Here is a 24,604-nt window from a genome sequence, read left to right as displayed (position 1 = left end):
GGAGCTCAGGAGCATGGGTTTCACTGCAAAAGTAATGACAAATGAGCCAGGCAAAGGCTGTGCTAGCATACAATCAAACTGAAGTGATGGCGTACCGTTCGTCATGACCATTACTTAGAAGAGAACTCTGACGACTTCATGCCTAGGCAACTTAGAATACTGCCCCTCGTTCGCCAGCGCCACGTGCGCTTTTTGGTAACTGCTAGCACAGCCAAAACGCAAAATAACCCCGAAAAGAGAAAAAAAATCGGTGACCATAAAAGGAAGCTTCAACATGCTTCAGCTTCAATGAAACTTTTGATGGTAGAGAACTCTGTCCTGAATGTGTCGCTTCACAGCAGTGCAGACACGCTGCCGTGAAACTGTACCTCAAAGTGAAATTCGCGCTGCCGTTAATCCACACCTCAAGGCGAAATTCACATATAACCTAGGCACACCATTTTACCATTCAAATTTATTAATTTTTTGGTGTGGGTTATACCCCTAAAAAATACAAAAATATTAAAACACGTATAAATCGACAGTTTCGGTTTCTGAATGCAAGTCGCACTGCAGGGTTCATAGCCAAGATAAGGGAAAGAGGAATTTGTTTACAGTCGCCCACTAATTATTACACCTGCTCGGTTATTCAAACATCAATCTTGCAACTGCACCACGATATCCATTGAATCATTGTACAAGTCTCAGATGCAGTAAGGTAGTCTGGCTTGATCTTTTAAAAATGGCGGCCATATAGACAGTGCAAACCAGACACACAGAACTTTCAAAAAATGCGAGAACTCCCTCATACAGCTTGGCTTTCTTTGACGTACAGGTTACCTTGATCTGGATGCACCTGTAAAGGTCTCTTATTTCAACTGCAGAGAGACACAGCACAGACATATAGCACACTCTTATTGGAGAAGCTCCTCGGGTATTCTTACTATAGGCAAAAGAGTTTCATCACCGCATCCACATTGACACAGCTAGGGCAGTATATACTGCCTCAAGAAAGCTGGTAACTGACCTTATTGGCAAGACTGGCAAAGAGTGGTGCAGCGGCCGCGAAGTGTCCATAGCGGGTGGCTTGCCGTGCAATTTTGTACACGCTCCAGGCATCCATGCCTGTCAAACCTTCGTCCAAGGAGATGGGAACAGAGCCTCTTTCCACACCTGCCTGCAGCACGAGTGTCCACAGTAACACCTGCACGAGAAAAGCTTTCATGAAACAAAGCCCATGCTAAACTCTCACCTTTTGCCAAATTAACAGTGGGCAATCAATTCTTTCCGCATGGTTGCCAGCATTCAAGTAAATTTTGCTATGCAAGAACAGCATGAGATGCATAACAAAGCACTAATGAAGCGCATGCATACTATCCAGACTTAGGAAACGCAATTTCTTCAGAGGTTGACGAACTTACATCACTCTGACTGATTGAACGTACCAACTCTGAAATTCTGCTGCCTTTAATATCTCTCTTAAGCCTTGACACCGAGATTTGTAGACTGCCGTACGACTGTTGAACTACAGTCTACAACCACACATGCGATAAAGAAGGCCAGAAAATAACCGTCAAGTCCAAGTCACCGAATGATACTCAACTAAGTAACTGTATTGTTCCTGTGTTTCAAAGCTTAGCAATTCCCGTATCTACTCGTGTAAAGCCTGCACCCTGACACTGGAGCGCGAAAGCTTGAAAAGGTTCACTTAGCATCATGCGTGTACCCACGTGCTGGTTAATTTCTGTAATCTGTTGCTAGGTGGCGCCATTTCCAGTACTGCCAACACATCATCATCATTGTCGTGACCATTACCATCGATCACCAGATGATGCGGCATCACGGAACACCCAGAAGCAGCGTAGATGCAGTTCAACCTCTCCAACAGTCAGCACACTTTGGCAGCATCAGGTGCACTGCAAATCATTTAGCTGTATCGTGCTCTTAGGCGCTTGAAAAGAACGCTGCTGCAAAAAGTGTGCATGTGGATATTGAACGGGTGGTTCCATTCGAGACCACCATCAAGAGCTTCAAAGTGATTGGGAATCTTAAACACTAGTGGACGCCACAGAGGGTGACCAGCTTTGAGAGGGTGCCGCTTGAGCGAGTTCGTCATATGACAGGGGCAGCGGAAGTGACGAGGGCAATTGAATAAAGTGTTCATAGTCCACTACTAGTATGCGCCTTATGGTGCACAGCAGCCTGAGGGCAATTTGAGGCCTCAGTGAATAGCCATAAGCCTGCCTCGTGTTAGGCCTGCACTATTCAAAAAAATTAAAGAAAAAAAAACTGCAAGCCTTACAGAGTAAACACACCATAAAATGCTAACTATAACTAGCCTGCCCTTCAGCCTCGCCATCTTTAATATGGTGCACCTTGTAGTTCAAGTGCCACCCTCCAATAGGTCTCCAGGGTCCATTATGAAAGTAATGCACATTTCCTGGGAAAAATAGATTTATTGACTGGACCTGTACGAATGGTTAAAATTCTTCAAAATACTCTCCCCCTGCATCAATACACTTGCAAAGACGTGTCTGCCAGGCCTGGAAGGTACCCTGAAAGTCCTCGACGGGAATGTCTCTCAGGAATGCTGTAACATGCTTTTGGGTGTTTTCCACGGTCTCCCAATGCTTTCCTTTCAGCGCTCGCGTCAGTCGGGGAAACAAAAAAGTTGCACGGAGCCAAGTCGGGGCTATAAGGGGGATGGGGCACCACCGGGGTGTTGCTCCGGGCCAGGAAGTTGGTAACAATGAAGGACATGCGGCTGGAGGCATTGTCATGGTGGAGCTTCACCGTGTCTTTGATGTCAGGCCTCAAGTGCGCGACCCGGCGTTTCAATCTCTTGAGCACCTCCAGGTAAAAAGCTGAGTTGACAGTGTTTGCCTGGGGGGCAAACTCAACATGAACAATCCTCGGGCATTAAAGAAGACAATGAGCATCGTTTTGATGTGAGACTTGCTCATTCGCGCTTTCTTGGGGCGGGGGATGATATTGTGTGCTACTCGCTGCTCTGCCTTTTCAATCCTCGGTCGTAGTCCAACAACCAGGATTCGTCTCCGGTTATGACAGAGTTAAGAAACTCTGGCTCATTTTGAATCAAATCCAACAATTCTTTACAGCGCAAAACTCTAAGTCCTTTCTGATCTTCCGTCAACACTTTCGGCACAAGCTTCGTGCAGACCTTGAGCATTTGCAGATCCTCGGCCACTATCCCATGTACCGCAAATGTGGACATGTGTAGGGTGTCAGCAATTTGCTGGATGTTCGATCAACAGGTGGGACGCAATGCGCACATGATCCACGTTTTCTACGGTTCTGGCCGTCGTTGGGCATCCAGAACGGGGTTCGTCGGTGACCTCCTCCTGGCCCTGCTTGAACGCCTTGTGCCACCTCCCAGACTGTGACCTTGAAATGCAGTCGTCCTTGAAGGCCTCCTGAAGCACCTGGAATGTTTCGGCTGCATTCTTTCCAAGTTTCACGCAAAACTTCTTGGCGTATCGCCATTCAAGTGAACGCTCCATCGCGCCGTGTTATCCACTCCCACTGCTCGGAGTAAACTGGCAATCGGTTGCATTGGCACGGCAGAACCCCCACCCCATTTCCCGACTAGTTTTACCGCGCTGCCATGGATAGTCGCGTCATAATAAAATAATGCGCATTACTTTCATAATGGACCCTGTATGATGTCCAACCGTGCAACCAAACCTGGGCAGCCAACAGAATGCAAACCAACTGCCACTGTGACAGCAGCCCTTCTCTACCACGCATTTCTAACCACAGCAAAACCTAAAGATCTGTGAGACTTTAAAGATGCGGAGGCTTACCAGAGCCTTGGGAGGGATCGGTGGCATGGCGCCCCTGTTGGCTGTGCTGAGAAGCTGTCGGATGCGAGGCTCGATGCGGCTCAGCACCCCACACCGACGGCTTCCCAGGGCGCACAGGCCTTCGCACACAGACAACATGGCTGCCCCTGCAAACAATTGGGGATGCAATCAGAGTAGCATAAATACCACAGGCCTGTGGTCTATAGCAGATGGTGGCACAAGTCAGCAAAGTGGGACACGCCAGAAATCCGCGCATTGCTTGCTCGAACTCCTTGGACGCAATAAAAAATTCCTGCAAACTGCCCGTGCACTGCGGGAATCTGCGTAAATGAAGCTTTGACGAGGCAGCAAGATGAAACGGCACAACACGATAAGCGTCACCGAGTGGTATTTTCTCGCAGCTTGTGCTGTGTATTTTGACAACAGATGCATCCTGCAATCATTCTTAGCTACAGTGGCACCACTAACTACAACGTCTAAAATAAAAAAATTTAATTTTGAGGTTTAACATAAAACAGTACAGTGGATTGTAAGGGACACTGTGGTGAAGGGATACATAATAATTTCGAACCCCTGGCGTTCTCCTTTAAACGCACCTAAATCTAATGACAACTTCAGCTGCTCGTTTCGGACTGCTCTAAGGCACTCTTGCGAGCAGTGCTGTCTTCAACTGGTTGAAAGAGAGCGCGCATCTTGTGCTCGGCTGGTTCTTACCGATCGTTCTCCTCCAGTCCCGAGCGCTCTCATGCGCTCTGAGCCCTGTTGTCGGAGCAGTCGTCGAGATTGAGAGTGTTTCCTGCTATGTCATCAAATCCCAGCATCACCTTGGTTGGCGACAGTTCACCGTAATCTCAACGAGCGCTTGTACCACTGGCACATCCACTGTTTCTTCTGCCAGTGCCAGGAGCTTTGGCAAGGTGAAATTGTACGTTTTCGGAAATCGCATGGTGTTTCAACTCTGCCATTATTTGCTCCTCCAAGAGCAAGTCACACATTCGGCTTGCATGCTTGTCCTCTGCCTCCGAGTTCGAGGAACAATGTATCTGGCTGACTCTGATTCGGAGGATGGAGAGGAGCAGTCGAAGATACCACAAGTACACCATCACTTTTGCAATCCCCCCCCACCACCAGGATGTGGCTGGGAATCGAACTCATGACCTTGGGCTTGGAAGCACAAAATGCTTTAGTGACTGAGCCACCACACTGGGTGACAATAGCTACTAAACCTTCAGCAGCCACAAAGGAAGCTTCACTACAACCATGGTATCCGAACCAAAGCTAGTTTTGTTTCACTAAATCTGTAGAACTGGCATACAGCAGATATGGTTGCGAATGAATAACTGCACAGGTGCACAGGCTTCATTCTTAGGCGTAAACTTTCTATCTTCATTATCAGCTAGCTGGATGTACAGGTGAAAGGTCCTCCTGCACAGCCGATAAGGTGAAACAAATGACACACCAAACTCCAAAGAGGTAGGCAAAGAAGAGGTAGGCTTCACAGGGACATTAAAGAGAAAAAAATTATTTTATCTTTATCAGTAAATTGAGCTTCTAGAACACCAGCAAAAGGCACTCTTACCACGAGAAGAGGTTTGATAAGACAGAATGCAAGTTCCCACACCATCTCACCGTGTTGTCATAGATTTTGATGACTTCTTCTCAGGTCTCATTAATTTTTGCTAGTAAGGGTGGACTACATAGAAAGGGTGTGCGAATATTGAATATCAGCAAATTGTAATATAATGAATTCCTGTGGGGCAGCTTCTGCTTCATCTACGCAAGAGCATGGTTGCGTCGACGCTTCTAGCAACGTGACTCCTGCTCCACCAGTGCAAGAATTTGTCTTGATGAGTGTGCCTGGTGTCTCGTGCTAATCGACAGCGGCCACTGTGCGCTTGAAGCACCGTGCACTTGAAAACACGTTTCCTTACATACGAGGTGAAAGAGGTGGCGGATAAAAAACGCGCTGCTGTGCAACGAGGACTTGGCACTATATGTCAGCGACAGAGCGAAAATTTCAAGCAATGGAGTGAGATCCTGAAGCTGCCAGCTCTACAAGTGAAGGCAAAAAATTTCTTCTTGTGCAAATGAATGCCCTAGGCGACCTGCTATCCGGGACCCCGTGCCAGCAGTGCTTCGTGACTGGGATGAAGGTTCAAGGAGGTACCCAACTTGAACTCGCAACAAAGCTTGAGCTGCTATGTTGACATTGTGGAGTAGTTGCAAGCTCGTGGAGTTCTGCTCGTCAGGATGACTCAATGGCCCGTGACGTGAATATAAGAGCCATTGTGGCAACAAAACAGATAGGGAAGGGACAAGCAGCCCTCAATGACTTTTGGGCAGCGATGAGCGTGCCCCATCGTGGCCTGCATCATAAGACTTTCTAGAAGCACTTGAAGAAATTCAGGGAACCGCAGACATAGTGCATAGACAAGTTCTATGCAGAATCTGCTTCTGCTGTGAAAACCACCTACAAGGAAATGGATCCATATTTCAGCAGAGATATCACAGTAGACTTTGATGGAACATGGCACAAGCGTGGCTGCACGTCCCATATTGCAGTTGGTGCAATAATTGAATATCATACGGGCCCCATCTTGGATGCCATTGTTTTATCGAACCAGTGCCTTAGTTGCCAAGTGGGACCAAAGCCTGAAGACCCAGGCTACGCAAGCTGGCAGGAGAATCATGTGTGCCCAAAAAACACTGACTCTAAGCCTGGGAGGATGGAGGTTGAGGCAGCTGTCATCCTTTTCTCACGTTCGGTGCCAAAGCACAACCTCCGTTACACAACGCTCGTGTCTCAAGGAGATTGTGCCACCTTCTCTGCCCTTGTGCAAGAAAATGTTTATGGACTAGTCCCCATTTCGAAAGAGAAATGCCTGAACCACGTCCAGAAGAGCATGGGAACAGCACTGCGCGACCTTGGGCAGAAAAGTGACAAAGCTTTAGGAGGGAACGGCAGGCTGATAAAGGCCCCCATCGACAAGTTGACCGGCTATTATGGCTGGGCCCTACAGAACAATTCCAACGATGTGGCTGCAATGCAGCATGCAGTGATGACATCGTACCACCACGTGACACTGACGGACGAGGATTCTCACCACGACTTGTGCCCTGAGGGTGCAGACTCGTGGTGTCGTCTTAACACCAGCAAGAGTGATCGTGTGCCACCTCCGAAGCATCGGTACAATCTTCCAGGCTATGTTGCAGAAGCACTGCTACCTGTTTATGAGCGCCTCTCACAGGCTTCTCTTCTGCAACGCTGCCTGGGAGCAAAGACGCAGAATGCATCAGAATCATGCCACTCCATGCTGTGGAGACAGCACTGCATGAGGCACCTTTAAGATATAATGCTGGCTGCCACAGGGCCACTCAAGAGCTACGTTCGTCAGTGGGGTTGACACCTGGCCATTCAACGGGCAGCCGAGAAAGATCCTCTGCGCTTGAAAAAGGCCAAAAAGCCATTGCAAGAGAAGGTGGAAAGGCGGAAAAAAAAAGAGGGTGCCTAAGGAGACCTCCACTTATGCTGCAGGGTCACTTTAGACCAATATGTGTGCTCAAAACTTTCAAAGCTCATTTTCTCAAAATGACTTTTTTTGGCTGGTGAGGCTGCTTGTTCCAGCCATATCTCTGTAAACGCTCATCAGATTTCCAGAAGTTTTTTTATTGTGTATCCGAATAAATTTCTGAGGGCAAGACAAGCCCATTTTTTTATATATATTGTGTCTGTGATTTGCGATATATAGTCAAAATTTGATTTATAAAATCTTAATCACCAACACTAAATTCGGTGGTCTGCTAAAATTTTTGAACAAGGAAATTTTAAAAAAGGGCTCTGTCTTGCCCTGACACATCCACGTGGGAATCATCATAGTGAATTTGACAGTTGCAGCACCTTTTGAATATTCTCCAGACCTGGAATGAGAAAACCATTTGCGCCATTCTGACATAATTGGTGTAACTTGACAACCAGTAAACGTGACTGCATGAAATTTTGTAGTTCTACTAATGCTTTTGCTACGAGTCTATCCTGAAAATTTTATTAAGATATCTCAAAAAACAAATAAGTTGGTATCCGAGGGTAGCCTCCCCCATTAAGCCGTTCTACCAGCGCTAATGAACTTCGGGATTTTGCACAGCTGAACTTTAGACTTTCTTTGGACTGTGTTACTTTGCACTTTGCTTCTTTGTCGTTTTGTTACTTTTGTTTAATAAGTGTCCTTTTTGTTTTTCGTTCTCCTGTTATGTTTGTAGCATCTGGATGATGCTTTTTGAGAGGAGGGCATTGACACGTGTACTTATCTTTTTCGGGTGACCGCTTTTCACAGCCTAACCAAGGTTATTGCACAGCGCAGGATGCACCTGCATGTATCGGAAATTTCTCTAATGGTATCGATGGTTCTATCCGCTGTCTGTTGTCACCAAACCTTGTGTAATCTCATTTCACGTATGCGTTACGCGAATGGTATAGAACTTTCTGGAAGACACGTGAGCACCAATGACTACTCTGGAACATTCGATGATTGATGTATAAAAGCAGATGCACTTGACTGGCAGATGAGGGATTTTGCCGATCGCCGACTGTGTTCGCCACTATCGTTGTTCTTTGAGTGTAGCCTGTTTTTGAGGGCACAGGTTCGTAAATAAAATGCTAGTTTCATCAATCACAGTTTTGCTGCCTCCTTCACTGTCACTCTTACGTGGCAATATAGCAAATTATGCGCAACTTAGGTACATAGAAAACCAAGATATACAGTTAAACCTCGATACAATGAACTTTAATATAACGAAATTCTCTATATATAACGAAGTGTGTTTGTATGCAACTTCAATATAACAAAATTTCACTGTAGCCACAAAGGAATGCCGAGACAATAAATTGAAACTTCCATGAATGTCGATGGTCAAATGATTCAATTACAAGTGGCTGCTTGCAAACGCACCTCTCAAATCAAGCGCCCTGTGAGGAGAGCGACTCATATAAAGTCCAAGTGCAATAAGATCCCATCACGCCCTGCGCACTGTGTGCTTTAGGTGCGAGTGAAAGTGTGCGAGGGTGAGACAGGAAGATGATGGCTTTGCGAGTGCAGCCTTCCCACGTGAGCAAAGGAAAAGAGGAGGGGGTGAGCAAGCTCGCAGTAATTGATAAAATGTGCGTGAGGGTGCGGGGAAGTGGGAGCTAAGTTGGCGCACATATTCATTTCTGGTAGCGCGTCTCGGCCAAGGTTGCGCATGGTTGTAAGCACAGCTCAGCACGCATGCAGCCATGCCGATCAAGATGGCACGGCATCCTGTAAGCTGTCTTCCCGCACGTTTAGTGTTGAAGCTTGCATAATCTCAAGTTCTGGTGACCCATTGAGTGAGAGGCAGATGAAGCCCTTGCTCCCTGCTGCAGGCGACACTATCAGCCGCGGAGGTGCAGTGCGAGCAAAAGCCACAGTGACTGGCTTTGCTTAATTCGTACTGCCTATGTGAAAATATCGTCAATGTGGCATGAAACCGTATCATTCGTCGCCAACTCCCAAATTCATCAAAATGAATTGTTTTCTCATTCAAATTTGCTTTTTCCGATTACCCGATAATTTGACAAATTCTGCGGCGTCTTTCCTTGCAAAATAAAATCAGTTGACAACTGTACTTATTTGCATTAAAAGGTCAAATTTCAATACAATGAAATTTCGATATAACAAAGTGAATTGCCAATTTTACCGACTTCATTATATCGAGGTTTAACTGTATGTACGGTCTTGTTAAAGGGAATTCCAAATAAGTATGCCAGCACTGGTTACATATCAGATGAAGGTCTTGAAAATATTCTTTTATCAATATAATTTCTGTTGGAAAGAATTAACTGCTTTTTTCCCTTCAAAACTAATAAACTAATGATGTTCGGTTACAATGATGTTCCGAATTTAATAGTCGACATCTGTTTCCCGGCAATCTTTTATTCACTGCATAGAAAGTATTGCTTTCCACTTCCACGATACAAAAGAACTTTTCCATCTTTGTTATGAAATATTGTAGGGCCAATCTGCGTGAAAGAAGAAAGTGGAGGCCATGCATCACGTAACTTGATCACCACACTTTGCAAAGCCATCATTGGTGCTGTGCGAGTCGGCCATGGTAGGCATCAACAGTAAAAACTAGCCATTTCTTCATTTGCAGGTTTGGCATTATTTGCATCCAGCCAAAGATTCTTAAATTGGGAGGATCATGGCAAGTGTTTGTGACACTCCTCACCACCTTCCTCGTCCACTCGCTGTCCATCTGCATTGGTGAGTGCAGCTGGGTGATAAGTGCACCAGTCACACAACACTTTTGTGCCCGCTGTGTAAATCTAAAGCTAGTGTTGTAAGGGGTTGCTGCAAGCTACAAAAATAGACTGATGTGTGTCTACAAAGGGCATCAAGAATGAGAGGCCACCATACAGCGTGTTGCAAAGATGGTGCCCATCAGTGAACAGCTTTGTTGCCATCTCGTCCACTCACTTTCGTTTGCAAGACAGTTTGTTGGCTTTCCAAGTGTCGCGCAGCTGGTGTGAATAAATCTGCGCCAACTCGGCACCAAAAAGTAACTTTAGTCACTGATGCTCGACGAAGCAATGCCAATTAGGCCTAATGGTCTAGGCAATGTGGCTGCGATGAAAATTTACCGCTAACTGATGTGATAGCTGCCCACAATCTATCGCAGAATGCTTACCACTACGTTTCCATGGGCAGTTCTTCAGTGATCAATCCTGAGACTGAACGCACAAGTTAAACTGACTGCTGTGGAAGTGGCACCAATTTCATCACTGCATATCAAACCGGATCTACGTGTCCTCTGATGTCTAATAAGCACGATCTTTGCAGATGCTTTCACACTTTCCTAGATACCCGATGCTTCTGTTGCCATTGCCTGTGTCTGCGTTGCATTATATTTTCGATTGGTCCTGTCGACACGGACAAATCTTGTACTGACAGAGGCAGCCCTGGCCAATGCGACCATTCTGAGAATTTCGGCATTCAGGTGCTTCGTATGCGATGCCCCGAGCTGACGTAAGGGAGTGCACAATGCAGAGGCGCTCATACAGATGCAGCTCGGGACCACGTCAGCCATATCAGCTGCAGCAGACCATCCTTGGCGCACTTGGCACTTCTCTTTGTGCCCCAAAAAAGTTTGTGTTGAAAACCTTTTGCTTGCATGGCACCAAGCCTAAGGGGCTGCATGGCCCAGGCAACATGCGACACTAGGCAAGTCTCTGCAGTGAATATAATGAATATTAAAAAAAATCGAGTAGTAGATGCTCGTTTTGTGAATTGAATTGTTCAAACGTTCTCTATTCGATTATATTTTGTGATATTCCAGTATTCGCACACCCTTAGTATTTTCTGGTCTGGATAAGCTTTCAAAGATTTGTGATGTGGAGCAAAAAAGTGTGATAGCGCCGACAGGCGTCGTTCAGTGCTTGCTATCAGAAGCGGATAAGCGACCGCCAGCGTGTGTAAGAAGCACGCGCTGTTCCGAATAAAGCATTCTCTGTTCCGGAGCCCGCTGGTCTTCTTGCTCGTCACGCTGCGCGCCTGGGCGCGTCCCCGTCCGCACGTAGTACACAACACATGGCAACGAGGGTGGGACCGACGCAAGTGGCTTCCCGGGACCGTGGCGGATGCTGACAACAAGCGCGGCAGGCAACCAGGCCAGGGCGGCGGAACCTCAAGGAAACGGCAACATGTCAAAGGTGGAAAGAATTGATTGCTTTGACGAGAAGGCCGAAAGTTTTGACTCGTATGTGGAACGGTTCGAGTTGTATGTGGAGGCAAATGAGGTAGCCGACAGCAAGAAATTAGCCGTATTCTTGACGGTCGTAGGACCGAAATCATACGAAATGCTGAAAAACCTGCTCGTACCCAATGCGCCGTCCAGTAAAACGTACGATGAAGCTAAAGCGGTTCTGAAGAACTATTACAGCCCCCGGAAAGCCATCGTAGCGGAACGATGCAGATTCAACCACCGCGTACAGTTTGAACAAGAAAGCGTGACAGACTTCATACTCCAGCTGAAGAATTTAGCCGGAAGTTGCGCATTCGGTGACTTTCTTGACCAAGCCTTGAGGGACAGGCTTGTAGAGGGACTGCGATGCGCGGACACCCAGCGGGAGCTGTTTGCGGCTGACGCTGGGGTTTTGACCTTTGAAGGGGCTTGCAAAATTGCTCTGAACCGCGAAATGGCATCGAAGCAGTCGCAACAAATTAAGTCTGAGGAAGCAGCTCGTCAGACGGACCTGACAGCAGAAAGCAGGCAAATAGAGAACTGCAGGCGAGGAGTCGCGACAGAACCAATAGAATGTTTCCGATGTGGAAAAAACCACTCGGAAAGAACATGTCAATACCGCAGGTACAAGTGCCACAACTGTGGCACGCAAGGTCATCTTAGGACAATGTGCAGGCGGGGAACCGGACCACGCAAAGAATTAAATTGGGTGGACGACTCCACAGAAGAATCGGATAATGATTTGCAGATCTGTAGTATCACCAGCAACAAGTCCGCATATTATGTTACCGTGGATGTAGAGGGCCACAACGTGACCATGCAAATAGACATGGGCGCCTCAGTGACGGTGATGCCAAAGGCAATCTATCAGCAGAACTGGGCGCACCTGCCCCTGGAGGCGGTGGCTGATCCGTTAAGAACGTACACGGGCGAGCTTGTCCCAGTTCTTGGTTCGGTCGACGTGCAAGTAAAATACAACAAGCAGACTTGCGTCCTTCCCCTGATAACAGTCGATGATGCAGGAAAGCAGTGGTCATGCCTATTGGGAAGAAACTGGCTGAGTCGACTAAAGGTAAATTGGAACGAAGTCGCTGCTATAAGGTCAGTAGACATTGTCACTGAGCTGAAACAGAAATTTGTGCCTGTTTTTTCGAAGCAGTTAGAACCAATTTCCGGGTTCAAAGCGCAAATACTAATAAAACCGGACAGCAAACCCGTATTCTGCAGAGCACGTAAGGTACCTTTTGCTCTTGTTGAACCAGTAAGAAATAAGCTGGATACTTGGGAGGAAGCCGGCGTCGTGAAGCGGGTAACATGGAGCGATTGGGCAACACCCTTCGTCGCTGTGCCAAAGGACGGAGGGGCAGACGTCCGGTTGTGTGGCGACTATAACATCACTGTGAACGCCGTGCTGAAAACAGAGCATTACCCGCTTCCGCTACCAGAAGACTTGTTTGCAGCTTTAGAGGGCTTGAGTGTTTTTTGCATTTTGGATCTAGCCTCTGCATACCAGCAAGTAGAGCTATGTGAAGACTCCAAGTCACTCTTGACGATAAACACGCATAAAGGGCTCTTCCAGTACCAGCATCTGCCCTTTGGCATTGCAAGCACTCTGGCAGTATTCCAGTCGCTTATGGACAGAATTATCAGTGGTATTCCTCACGTAGGATGCTACATTGATGATGTAATCGTTGGGGGTACCACCACGTCGGACTGTCGCGAGCGGCTAGAACAAGTACTCCAGCGGTTTCAGGCCCACAATGTACCTCTTCAAGAGGAAAAATGCAAGTTTTATTGCGAAGCAATACTACCTTAGGTCGCACTTCAGCCCGTTCCGTGGCGAGGCGGTGGTAGGCACCATTGACCTTTAGCGTGACCTCGCTGCGTGACGTCACACCACGTGACCTAGAGTGACGTCACACCAGCTGTGTAAAAACGGGGCCCCATCTCACGCCGTCACGAGGCGAGGCGGTAGCCACCAACGGCGGCCTAACTCCCGCTCCTCTCACCAGGGGCGCTACGGTCGGTGTGACGTCACACCAGCTGTATAAAACAGCTCCGCTCCTCTCGCCAAGGCAGTCATACAGCCAGATGTTACGATGGTGCCTACGAACAAGGCAGCTCGGCAGAATGCAAAGAGGAAGCATCAGCGAGCTACAGAGACGGAAGAAGAACGAGAAGAACGACTTTCTAAGCGGCGTGCCCAGTATGCAGCTCGGCGACAACGTGCCATCGCCAATCTTGGTTAAGAGAGTTGAGAAGACTGCGTCGCTTTGGCGGACAACTTGAGTTAGGGGGAAGTATTCCAGGTGATGCCACGGTAGAACATCTGTGTTATACACGGCTCCACACGACTTTGGCCGCTTGTACAGCTCGGATGCTCTAATGGGCGGCAGCTGCCTCATGTCTCCACATAGAATGATATCGAAGCCCCCAAAGGGTTCCAACATCCTGTCCGGCCTTATTTCACAAAGCTGCCGGTCCACTTGTCGAAGCAGGTCCGAAGATAACATGCTGACCTCGTCGATAATGATACATCTCACTCCTCTGAACAGGGATAGTTGTCTGAACAGGGATAGTGTACACTTCTCTGTGTACACTATTGCTTCGCAATCACCAGGCTTAACCAAGCTAAGCCACGGCCGTTTTTTTCAAAGGGAAGTTCAGTACCTGGGCCACCGGATATCTGCAGCCGGAATGCAGCCTTTGGGATCAAAAGTTAAAGCAATTACGGCTGCGCCAGAACCCTCAAACGCAACAGAATTGAAATCATTCTTGGGCATGGTGACCTTTTATTCCAAGTTCCTGTCGAACTTGGCGACCGTGGCAGCATCGCTGTACGCTCTTTTAAAGAAAGGCCTGCGGTGGCACTGGTCCAAAGAATGCGCTGCTGCTTTCCACAAAAAAAGAAGCTGCTCACGTCGAGCCCAGTACTCTGCTACTATAACCCAAAGCAACCGCTTGTACTCAGTTGCGATGCATCCCAGTACGGACTGGGCGCAGTGATTTCGCATGTGCAACCAAACAGGGACGAAAGGCCCATTGCGTTTGCCTCTCGAACATTATCGCCAGCGGAACGCGCGTACTCGCAAATTGAAAGAGAAGCGTTGGCCATAATATATGGGTTGAAAAAGTTTCATCGATATCTGTACGGCCGTCGTTTTACGCTTTTCATGGACCACCAGCCATTACTCGGCATTCTAGGTGCCTGCAAACAGATACCAACTTTGGCTGCTGCGCACATGCAACGATGGGCGCTTATCTTGGCGGGATATCGTTACGAGCTTAGGTATCGGAAAGGGTCCCAAATGGAAGTGCCCGATGCGTTATCGAGACTGCCATTTCCAAGTCAAGCAAAGGATGAAGAGGCCGACTGTGTGGCAGTTTTTGAAACGACGCCGCTGTCAGCCAGAGATGTTGCCAAGGCTACCAGACAGGACAAAGTGCTGTGCAAGGTTGCTGAACTTACGCGTAGTGGATGGCCACTGCAAGTAGAAGCCGAGCTACGACCATACCACACCAGACGAATGGAACTATCGTTAGAGCAAGGATGCGTGACATGGGGTAGCAGGGTCGTTCCGCCCAAACTGCAAGAATATGTGTTGGCATTACTGCATGCTGAGCACCCTGGAATAGTCCGAATGAAGATGTTAGCTCACGGCCTAGTGTGGTGGCCTGGGCTTGACGCAGCCATCGAAACCGTCGTGAAAAGTTGCAAAATCTGCCAAGCAACGCAGAGTAGCGCTCCCCGCGCCCCTTTGGAACCCTGGCCATTTCCCGCTCACTGCTGGCAAAGAGTACACATTGATTTTTTCGAGTGCGAAGGCGCTTCATTCTTGCTGTGTGTTGACTCTTATTCGAAGTGGATTGATGTCTTTCACATGAAGTCGACAACGGCCTTGAACACCACTGAACGGCTTCGTACCCTCTTTGCTGCATACGGGTTGCCGGAACAGCTAGTGTCAGATAGCCCCCAGTTTACAGCACGCGAGTTCAATGATTTTCTTGAGTCAAGTCATGGGGAGTGCGTCACACGTACAGCCCACCTTATCACCCGCAGTCTAATGGAGCAGCTGAGAGGTGTTTGCAAACAGTAAAGAAAACCTTGCGTAAGCAACTACTCCATGATAGCGCTTCCGGCAGCCACAGGACGCTACGAGAACACCTAGACCATATTTTGCTTGCCTACCGGACAACTCCATGCGCAGTAACGGGCCGCTCACCAGCTGAACTGTTTCTAAAAAGGGCGCCGCGTACAAAGCTGTCGCTGCTAAAGCCATCATTTCAAGAAGACATGCTAAAGGGGCAACAAAAGTCCAAGGCTCAACGCGACCGAGGTCGCTCTCCATGGTGCTTCTTCATGGAAGGGGACCGCGTCTACGTTAAAACGGTCAGAGGGGAGAAAACAGCGTGGACTGACGGCTGAATAGTGAAGGTCATTAGCCCTGTCACATACTTGGTGGACACGATGAGCAGAGTGCATTTCGTTGACGTTGTTCATCTGCGTCTGGCCAGTTATTCCCAGCACGCAGATACGTCTACCCCATGCCAGCCATCCCAGCCAGCCATTCCAGAGCACCTGCCGTACGCGGGCCCCCAGATAGTCCCGGCGGGTGTGCCCGGGAGCACGACAGGTGTGCACGAGCGGGACCAGCCCATGGAGGGAGACCGTCAGCCAATGGGTCCAACGAGAGCATCTTCAAATAAATCCTGAGGATGAGGCAACCGTTCAGCCCACGACCCCCACATCAGCACGGCCCGTATGCCAGGCACCCATTCAGCCCACATCACCCGAGCCCCCTGCCGTACCACGTAGAAGTTCACGATAGCTGCACCAACCTGTTCGTTACGAGTCGGAGGACTTTTGCAAGGGAACTTAATTTGTGGGGGAAGGAATGTGATAGTGCCGACAGGCATCGTTAGTACACAATAGGTTGAAATAGTACACAAAAGGTTGAAATGCTGTGACTGACGAAGGAAGTGATAGGTGTGAAACCAGATACGCGCACCAGCGTGTCCCATGCAAAGTCCATGTGGTCTATCCACCACTTGCCACTGAATTGTAGGAAAACGCACATTGTCCAAAATATACTATGCGTAAGTGAGATGCTGGGGGGGCACGAGCAGTTGCTAGGAACTGTGTCCCACTTGCATTTAGCTGAGCCCTGCCAAGGATGTCGTTGCTGACTGGTGTTTGAAGAAAGAAATTTTTTCCAAGAGAAAAAATTTTGAGATCATCGAGGCATTTTCCATCAGAAGACTCGGAGACAAGTGTGTTAGCGAGCCATCGCTATCACTAACCACCAGAGGATTTGCACGCCTTTTAATCAGCTGTTGCGCAAATGATGAGCCATCGCAGTGTTCATTACTTCATATTCTCCGGCTGAAAATTGACAAGGTGGTCTACATATGTGGAGCTGCCGGGCAGTAATATATCCTGCGATGCTTAGTTTCAATAAATCAGTTGTGAGTCTTTGCTCATCCTTGTTCTTACACTTGTCCCGCATGTCATATGTAAGAGGCATGCAGCACAAAAAGAAAGGAAGACGAAGATGTGCACGGATCGGTCCAAACGGCATGAGCCCTCAAGGTGCGTGACAAGAGCTGTGATCAGGAGAGAAGCGGCGCCGAGCTGGCAATATCGACGTGGCTCTGGGCCAAGAAGGTTGTAGCGTCAGCATCGCACTGGCGACGCGAGCCATGGAGGTTCGGTCAAGTCCGTGACGCTGGCGGTCCAGGGTGTGGCCGTCGACCTCAGCGATGTTCGAGCGAGGCTCCTTGGACCTGTTGCAGCCTCTTACGGCAGTGCCGGGCACTCCAGGAAGCATCCCCCTTCAGAGGCAGACCAGCACGTACGATAGTCCCCGGGGCGTCTTGTTGGCACATGAAGTAGCGGCGGAACCCGGAGTTAAGCCTAACCGGCGAGGTCGGGGCGCCACATCACCGATGGAGTTCGGGACACCAGCTTCGGAGACGGACGAGTTCAGTGGCCAACACCAAGGCCGCCACTCTTACGGCATCAGCGAGAACACCGACTATTATGAAGATCCGACATGCATAGGACACGAAGGATACGTGCGACGACAAAAGTCTGTAAGAATGCTCCTTTCTGTTAGTGCGCAGCCATAGGCTAGGGTTGCTTGACTTTCACGTATAAAGCGCGAAGGACTGACGTGGCTGGCAATAAGGACATGTTTAGTCACTGTTAAGTAGGTGGCACAGGTGCCGGTATCTCTGCATGGTGTTGCAGTTTACACGAGTTTTATTTTGAGTTTGGGGTAATTAAAATCTGTTTGCTGTGCTGCTCTGACTCTCCCAACTCCATCTCTCGTGGCATCCGCACGGCCCCGAAATCGGTGACACATGACACCGCATTTAACAACGCAGGTTTAAAGAAGGCAACGATAACAACTTGCCCAGCTTTCAATACTTGAGTTCTGGAAACACCAGAGTGACTACGTGCAGGTGGAAAGTTGTGTTCCGAGAACGTAATATAAATTGACAACAAAGTCCGTGATGTGAACCAAGACTGACCTGACCAGAAAGAGAGGAAGGAACCCAGCACATCCACAAACTGGCTGCAGAGGTCTGGGTCTGCATCGCACAGTAGCACGATGCACCGGAGGCAACCCTGTACAAGGAAGGCACCGTTAGGGTGACGCAGTTCAACACCGTATCTACCAGACTACAATGATCTCTGTAAAGAGTAACCTTCGTTTGTGTACTGTAATCAAATTTCCGCATAATTGGAAACATCGATTAACATCTTTATTTGAAAAAAAAAGAAAAAGAAATGGGTTCGCAGCGCATGATTCAACAGATGCATTCAATGCATTCAAAAGCAGTAGTATGTAATTAAACCATTTGACGAGCTGTGTCTGCGGCAGTTTACATTTATTGCGTGATATTCCTTCATGGCAGGAGTGAAATTTAATTACACTGAAGTAGTGTATAAACGCACTTCATTATATTGAGATCCAAGTACAAGGTGTTCTGAAAGTTAGATACTTCACCCCACAGAGAATTTTGTTATATTGAAGTTTGTTATGTGGAGGTTCAACTGTATACACTAGGAACATGGTGTCAACACCATGCATGTGGTTAAAGTGCCTGTATAATTGTCATCGCAATGAAAGACTCTGCAAAACAGTTACACATAAAACGCTTGTTTTCATTTCGTCAGTTTGCTCATTCATCACCACAGACAAAAATTCGTCAGAACCCATATTGCGATGGCTGCCAACGGTAATGCAGTTAGCAGTGAAGTAATATAGCGACATAATGTCTTGCCACCATCAAAACACCTTAAGTATGAGGCGTGCACTGCAGCGGCACTCCTCTCTCAGGCTTCCCATCTGCGCCATCAAGCGCCGCCGCCACAAAGCCTGTGCGAGGCCTCCGAAATGCACGGCGCACTGGTGCATGCACCTACAAAAGCATCATGCAGCAGCCGAGTTCCTCTTGTGCATTTTTATGTGTTCACATTCTGAGAGTAGTTCACAGACTTGTCAGGGGCTATGTATGTACTAATGTGTCTATGTATGTTTCTATCTAACCGTTCTTATGGACACCTGGGTCACTGGGTGGTCAGTGCTCGAATGGGTAGTGCATCGAGCTACTGTGCTCAGGGCACACGGTTCGAAGCCAGCCTGTCCACCAACTGGGATAGCTGAGTATGTGGCAGTGTGAACGTGCGTGCTGCTCTTCCAACGAACCTCTTTCGTGCCAGCATGGGTCACACTAGATGCAAAACTCAGTAGGTACCACTGTTCGAAGGAACTCTCTGACGCCGACTTGCAGCGCTGCATATGTGCCACTCGTTCTGTGCTGTACTAAAAGGAACCTCTTTGATGCCAACTTGGGTCACTGGGAATGTGCCACTCTACAATGAAGAAGAGATCTCTTAAAGGGGCCCTGGACCACTTTTCACCGAAGAGGAGAAATGTACTTGCAGTTAAAAAACGTGATTATGAAATACTTTGCCACAAAAAGTACTTCAATGGGTTCAGCAGAAGCAGAGTTATTGGCAATCAAATGCCTTCTTCAATGCCTTGCACTGTGAAGGCTACGACGGAGCAGTGCATGTCCACAACGCGCGCAGTTCAAATTTGCTTTTGGATGCTAACATTGACGCCATTACTTCCTATTTTGGCCCATATGAGGCACCAAATGTAAGCCAAATGCGGCTCTCCTCAGCAAGCCACAGGGCGCTTAAACTATGGACACACGGCAGCTCAGCAGCAGCTCACATGGCAGCTGCGATCTACTGCGTAGATCGCAGCTGCATGCAACTGTAGTGCTTACACACAGCATTTACCTTGTGCACAACAGGGCTTGAGTGCATGCTCACATGGAGATGCTAAAGTCTGACCACGTTACGTGGTGCGGAGCAGCTTTGTCCTTCACCAGCTTCACCGATGGATAGTAGCCACAACCAACTGGCACAACTTTGAAAGTGAGCTTGCACTGGCAAGCGTGCATGTGGTCTAATATTAAATTTCGCGTTGTTTGAGGCTGGTTGGGCGCTCAAAACTAGTCGAAATTAGCGAGACCCACCGGCTACAACACCGATGCAAGGTGGCCAAAATATAATTTCTACACAGGCAGCCATGGCCGAGCGCATGTGAGCACACGATAGTCGGCTTCTTCCGGAAGTACATAATTATCGATATTCAAAAGCACATTTTCTCTTACTTCAGCCTGTTTACTGAACATTGTCAATAAATGTACACAGCAACACTAGGAAGAAGCACACTGATCCAAACACCCTTATTAATTGACAGCAGCTTTGGCCAATAGGCCACGTATGGGAATCAGCTTTAGTACCAGATAAAGCGTCCAGAACACTGGCAGGCTTCTGTTTAAAAGAGAGCATTTAGAGGAAGGCGACTTCGTACTCCGCTTGCGTGCTCTACGTGTTGTGTACAACAGCAAAACTTGGCGGAGATGTTCACAACGTATGATTTTTCACCAAGCCCGAGGGCTGGTTCAGGCTTCTTTATGTTTCTCCACTGCTCAGCAGTATCAAACCAAAGCCCCAAGAGTTCCCCAAGGACAGCAACCAGGCACATTAGCAGGCTGCGCCATAAATTCACTGGGAATATGTCACTTTCAATGAACGCATTTCATGCCAACACCTTAGTGAGGTTCGCCACGAATGTACTAGTTATGCGATGATCATCAATGAACCTCTCACCAACTCGGGTCGTTCGGCATGTGCCACTCAATGTGCGCAAGAGAGGGAACAAGTCTCAGCATTTGCACGCACCACCGCGTCACGCTTCTCGCCTCAGAGGCCACACACAAACTTTTTGGCAGTGCCACTAGATGGTGCAGCGTCATCATCATCATCAGCAGCAGCAGCCTGGTTACACCCACTGCAGGGCAAAGGCCTCTCCCATACTTCTCCAACAACCCCGGTCATGTACTAATTGTAGCCATGCCGTCCCTGCAAACTTCTTAATCTCATCCGCCCATCTAACTTTCTGCCGCCCCCTGCTACGCTTCCCTTCCCTTGGGATCCAGTCCATAACCCTTAATGAACATCGGTTATCTTCCCTCCTCATTACATGTCCTGCCCATGCCCACTTCTTTTTCTTGATTTCAACTAAGATGTCATTAACTCGCGTTTGTTCCCTCACCCAATCTGCTCTTTTCTTATCCCTTAACATTACACCTATCATTCTTCTTTCCATAGCTCGTTGTGTCGTCCTCAATTTGAGTAGAACCCTTTTCGTAAGCCTCCAGGTTTCTGCCCCGTAGGTGAGTACTGGTAAGACACAGCTATTATACACTTTTCTCTTGGGGGATAATGGCAACCTCCTGTTCATGATCTGAGAATGCCTGCCAAACGCACCCCAGCCCATTCTTATTCTTCTGATTATTTCCGTCTCATGATCCGGATCTGCCGTCACTACCTGCCCTAAGTAGATGTATTCCCTTACGACTTCCAGTGCCTCGCTGCCTATTGTAAATTGCTGTTATCTTCCGAGACTGTTAAACATTACTTTTGTTTTCTGCAGATTAATTTTTAGACCCACTCTTCCGCTTTGTCTCTCCAGGTCAGTGAGCATGCATTGCAATCGGTCCCCTTAGTTACTAAGCAAGGCAATATCATCAGCGAATCGCAAGTTACTAAGGTATTCTCCATTAACTTTTATCCCCAATTCTTCCCAATCCAGGTCTCTGAATACCTCCTGTAAACACGCTGTGAATAGCATTGGAGAGATCGTATCTCCCTGCCTGACGCCTTTCTTTATTGGGATTTTGTTGCTTTCTTTATGGAGGACTACGGTGGCTGTGGAGCCGCTATATATATCTTTCAGTATTTTTACATACGGCTCGTCTACCCCGATTCCGTAATGCCTCCACGACTGCTGAGGTTTCGACAGAATCAAACGCTTTCGCGTAATCAATGAAAGCTATATATAAGGGTTGGTTATATTCCGCACATTTCTCTATCACCTGACTGATAGTTTGAATATGATCTATTGTTGAGTAGCCTTTACGGAATCCTGCCTGGTCCTTTGCTTGACAGAAGTCTAAGGTGTTCCTGATTCTATTTGCGATTACCTTAGTAAATAGTTTGTAGGCAACGGACAGTAATCTGATCGGTCTATAATTTTTCAAGTCTTTGGCGTCCCCTTTCTTATGGATTAGGATTATGTTGGCGTTCTTCCAAGATTCCGGTACGCTCGAGGTCATGAGGCATTGCGTATACAGGGTGGCCAGTTTTTCTAGAACAATCTGCCCACCATCCTTCAACAAATCTGCTGTTACCTGATCCACCCCAGCTGCCTTCCCCCTTTGCATATCTCCCAAGGCTTTCTTTACTTCTTCTGGCGTTACCTTTGGGATTTCGTATTCCTCTAGACTATTTTCTCTTCTATTATCGTCGTGGGTGCCACTGGTACTGTATAAATCTCTATAGAACTCCTCAGCCACTTGAACTATCTCATCCATATTAGTAATGATATTGCCTGCTTTGTCTCTTAACGCACACATCTGATTCTTGCCAATTCCTAGTTTCTTCTTCACTGTTTTAGGCTTCCTCCGTTCCTGAGAGCATGTTCAATTCTATCCATATTATACTTCCTTATGTCAGCTGTCTTACGCTTGTTGATTAACATCGAAAGTTCTGCCTTTTCTATTCTAGCTGTAGGGTTAGAGGCTTTCATACACTGGCGTTTCTTGATCAGATCTTTCGTCTCCTGCGATAGTTTACTGGTATCCTGCCTAACGGAGTTACCACCGACTTCTATTGCACACTCCTTAATGATGCCCACAAGATTGTCGTTCATTGCTTCAACACTAAGGTCCTCTTCCTGAGTTAAAGCCGAATACCTGTTCTGTAGCTTGATCTGGAATTCCTCTATTTTCCCTCTTACCGCTAACTCATTGATCGGCTTCTTATGTACCAGTTTCTTCCGTTCCCTCCTCAGATCTCGGCTAATTCGAGTTCTTACCATCCTGTGGTCACTGCAGCGCACCTTGCCGAGCACGTCCACGTCTTGTATGATGCCAGGGTTAGCGCAGAGTATGAAGTCTATTTCATTCCTAGTCTCGCCGTTCGGGCTCCTCCATGTCCACTTTCAGCTATCCCGCTTGCGGAAGAAGGTATTCATTATCCTCATATTATTCTGTTCCGCAAACTCTACTAACAACTCTCCCCTGCTATTCCTGGTGCCTATGCCATATTCCCCCACTGCCTTGTCTCCAGCCTGCTTCTTGCCTACCCTGGCATTAAAGTCGCCCATTAGCATAGTGTATTTAGTTTTCACTCTACCCATCGCCCATCGTGCAGCGTGTCCGGAAATAAACACCAGACAGTGGCCCGGTTGACACATGAAGCGTTTCTCTGCATACGCACCCACCGGCGCGCAGTGCATTTTGGAAGCAACACGCAGGCTTCGCAGTGGCGATGCTAAATGTTATTGAGCATTTTTAGAGATGTGCGAAAGGGGAATCCCACTACGGTACGTGCCTAGTACCTAACTCATTTCAACTATGACAACACACTGTGTCCCTTTATTGATCCAATGCTAAATGCCTTACTAACGACAGCCATCATCAGATGGCTTATGGCGAATTTTTTTTTCTCTTAAGGACAACATAAGGCAGCAGTTTATGCACAAGCGCTGCGTCGCAAAGCATATCCATGCATAGCTGCCTTTCGGCCCCCATTGTGAAAACATGGAGGCCCATCCTCCCCTTCGCCTCTACCGTCACATTCTTGGGTGTGTCAAGCCATACCAGGGTTTCATCAGCATTACCAATCTGAGTGGGTACTCATGCTCTCTGCGCTTCTTGATGAAGAATTCCTGAAATGAGATCAGCTTTTCTATGTACTCCTCGAGCAGACTTTGAACACATCGTTGGGTGACGGCGGAGAGACTGGCTCTCTCAATCTGTCTTTACACAGTAGCCGGAATCTCCTTGCTTCCTGCTATGTCGGGTGCTTTCATGCACAGTATCTTTGTAGAAACTGCATAGGCATTGTTCCGCGTCTACGTCGCGTACTCGAGAAGAGCGTCTTCTATCTCCGGGAACATGATCTGAAAGCGCACCTTCATAGATTTGTTTTTTCAGATCTTCTCGAGAACACCGCCGTACACATTTTTCATCAAGTGCGAACTTTCCACCAGCCTTTGTTTTTTGATCTTCTTCGGCAAATTCAACCATTTTTAGTCTGAAGTGAGTGCTATGGCTCAAGTATTTCCCCATCCAGAAGCGATGATAGTTGCAAACTTGTAAACACACGAGTGCAGGAGCACTCATGTTTGCAGGAATGAATGCGACACCAGTTTTCCCCTTCTGCACTCAATTTTGTTGCTTTTATTTCTGCATAGAAACATACAGGGCTGCAGCTATCTGAATCTCCGATCGGTATCTCGTGTTCACGGCGATACCAAGATGGCGATGCTGCATTAATGGAAAGCCGCGTTGGTTCTACTGGTCGTGCAATAAACAACACAGTAAGAAAGTCAAATTTTATCAAACTCTGCTGCATATTTTTTCTAGATATTTTGCCAGATAAACGAAAAATT

The 24,604-nt window shown here is 47.7% G+C and overlaps 1 protein-coding gene across 1 annotated transcript in view; it reads right to left on the bottom strand.

The window, feature by feature from the left end:
- Nucleotides 1–24,604, bottom strand: part of LOC142590612 (integrator complex subunit 7-like) — a 145,934-nt gene that overhangs the window by 49,443 nt on the left and 71,887 nt on the right. Inside the window, exons 9-11 of the mRNA XM_075702931.1 lie at nt 18,093–18,189; nt 3,804–3,949; nt 1,007–1,183 (exon numbers count right to left, since the gene is read on the bottom strand). Of these exons, the coding sequence (XP_075559046.1) occupies nt 1,007–1,183; nt 3,804–3,949; nt 18,093–18,189 (420 nt within the window). The remainder of the gene's footprint in view (nt 1–1,006; nt 1,184–3,803; nt 3,950–18,092; nt 18,190–24,604) is intronic.

The sequence above is a fragment of the Dermacentor variabilis genome, chromosome 8, assembly GCF_050947875.1.
Source record: "Dermacentor variabilis isolate Ectoservices chromosome 8, ASM5094787v1, whole genome shotgun sequence".
In the NCBI taxonomy this organism is placed as follows: Eukaryota; Metazoa; Arthropoda; class Arachnida; order Ixodida; family Ixodidae; genus Dermacentor; species Dermacentor variabilis.
Note: the sequence above shows the minus strand (reverse complement) of the source record. Positions and strands in the feature narration are given on the sequence as shown.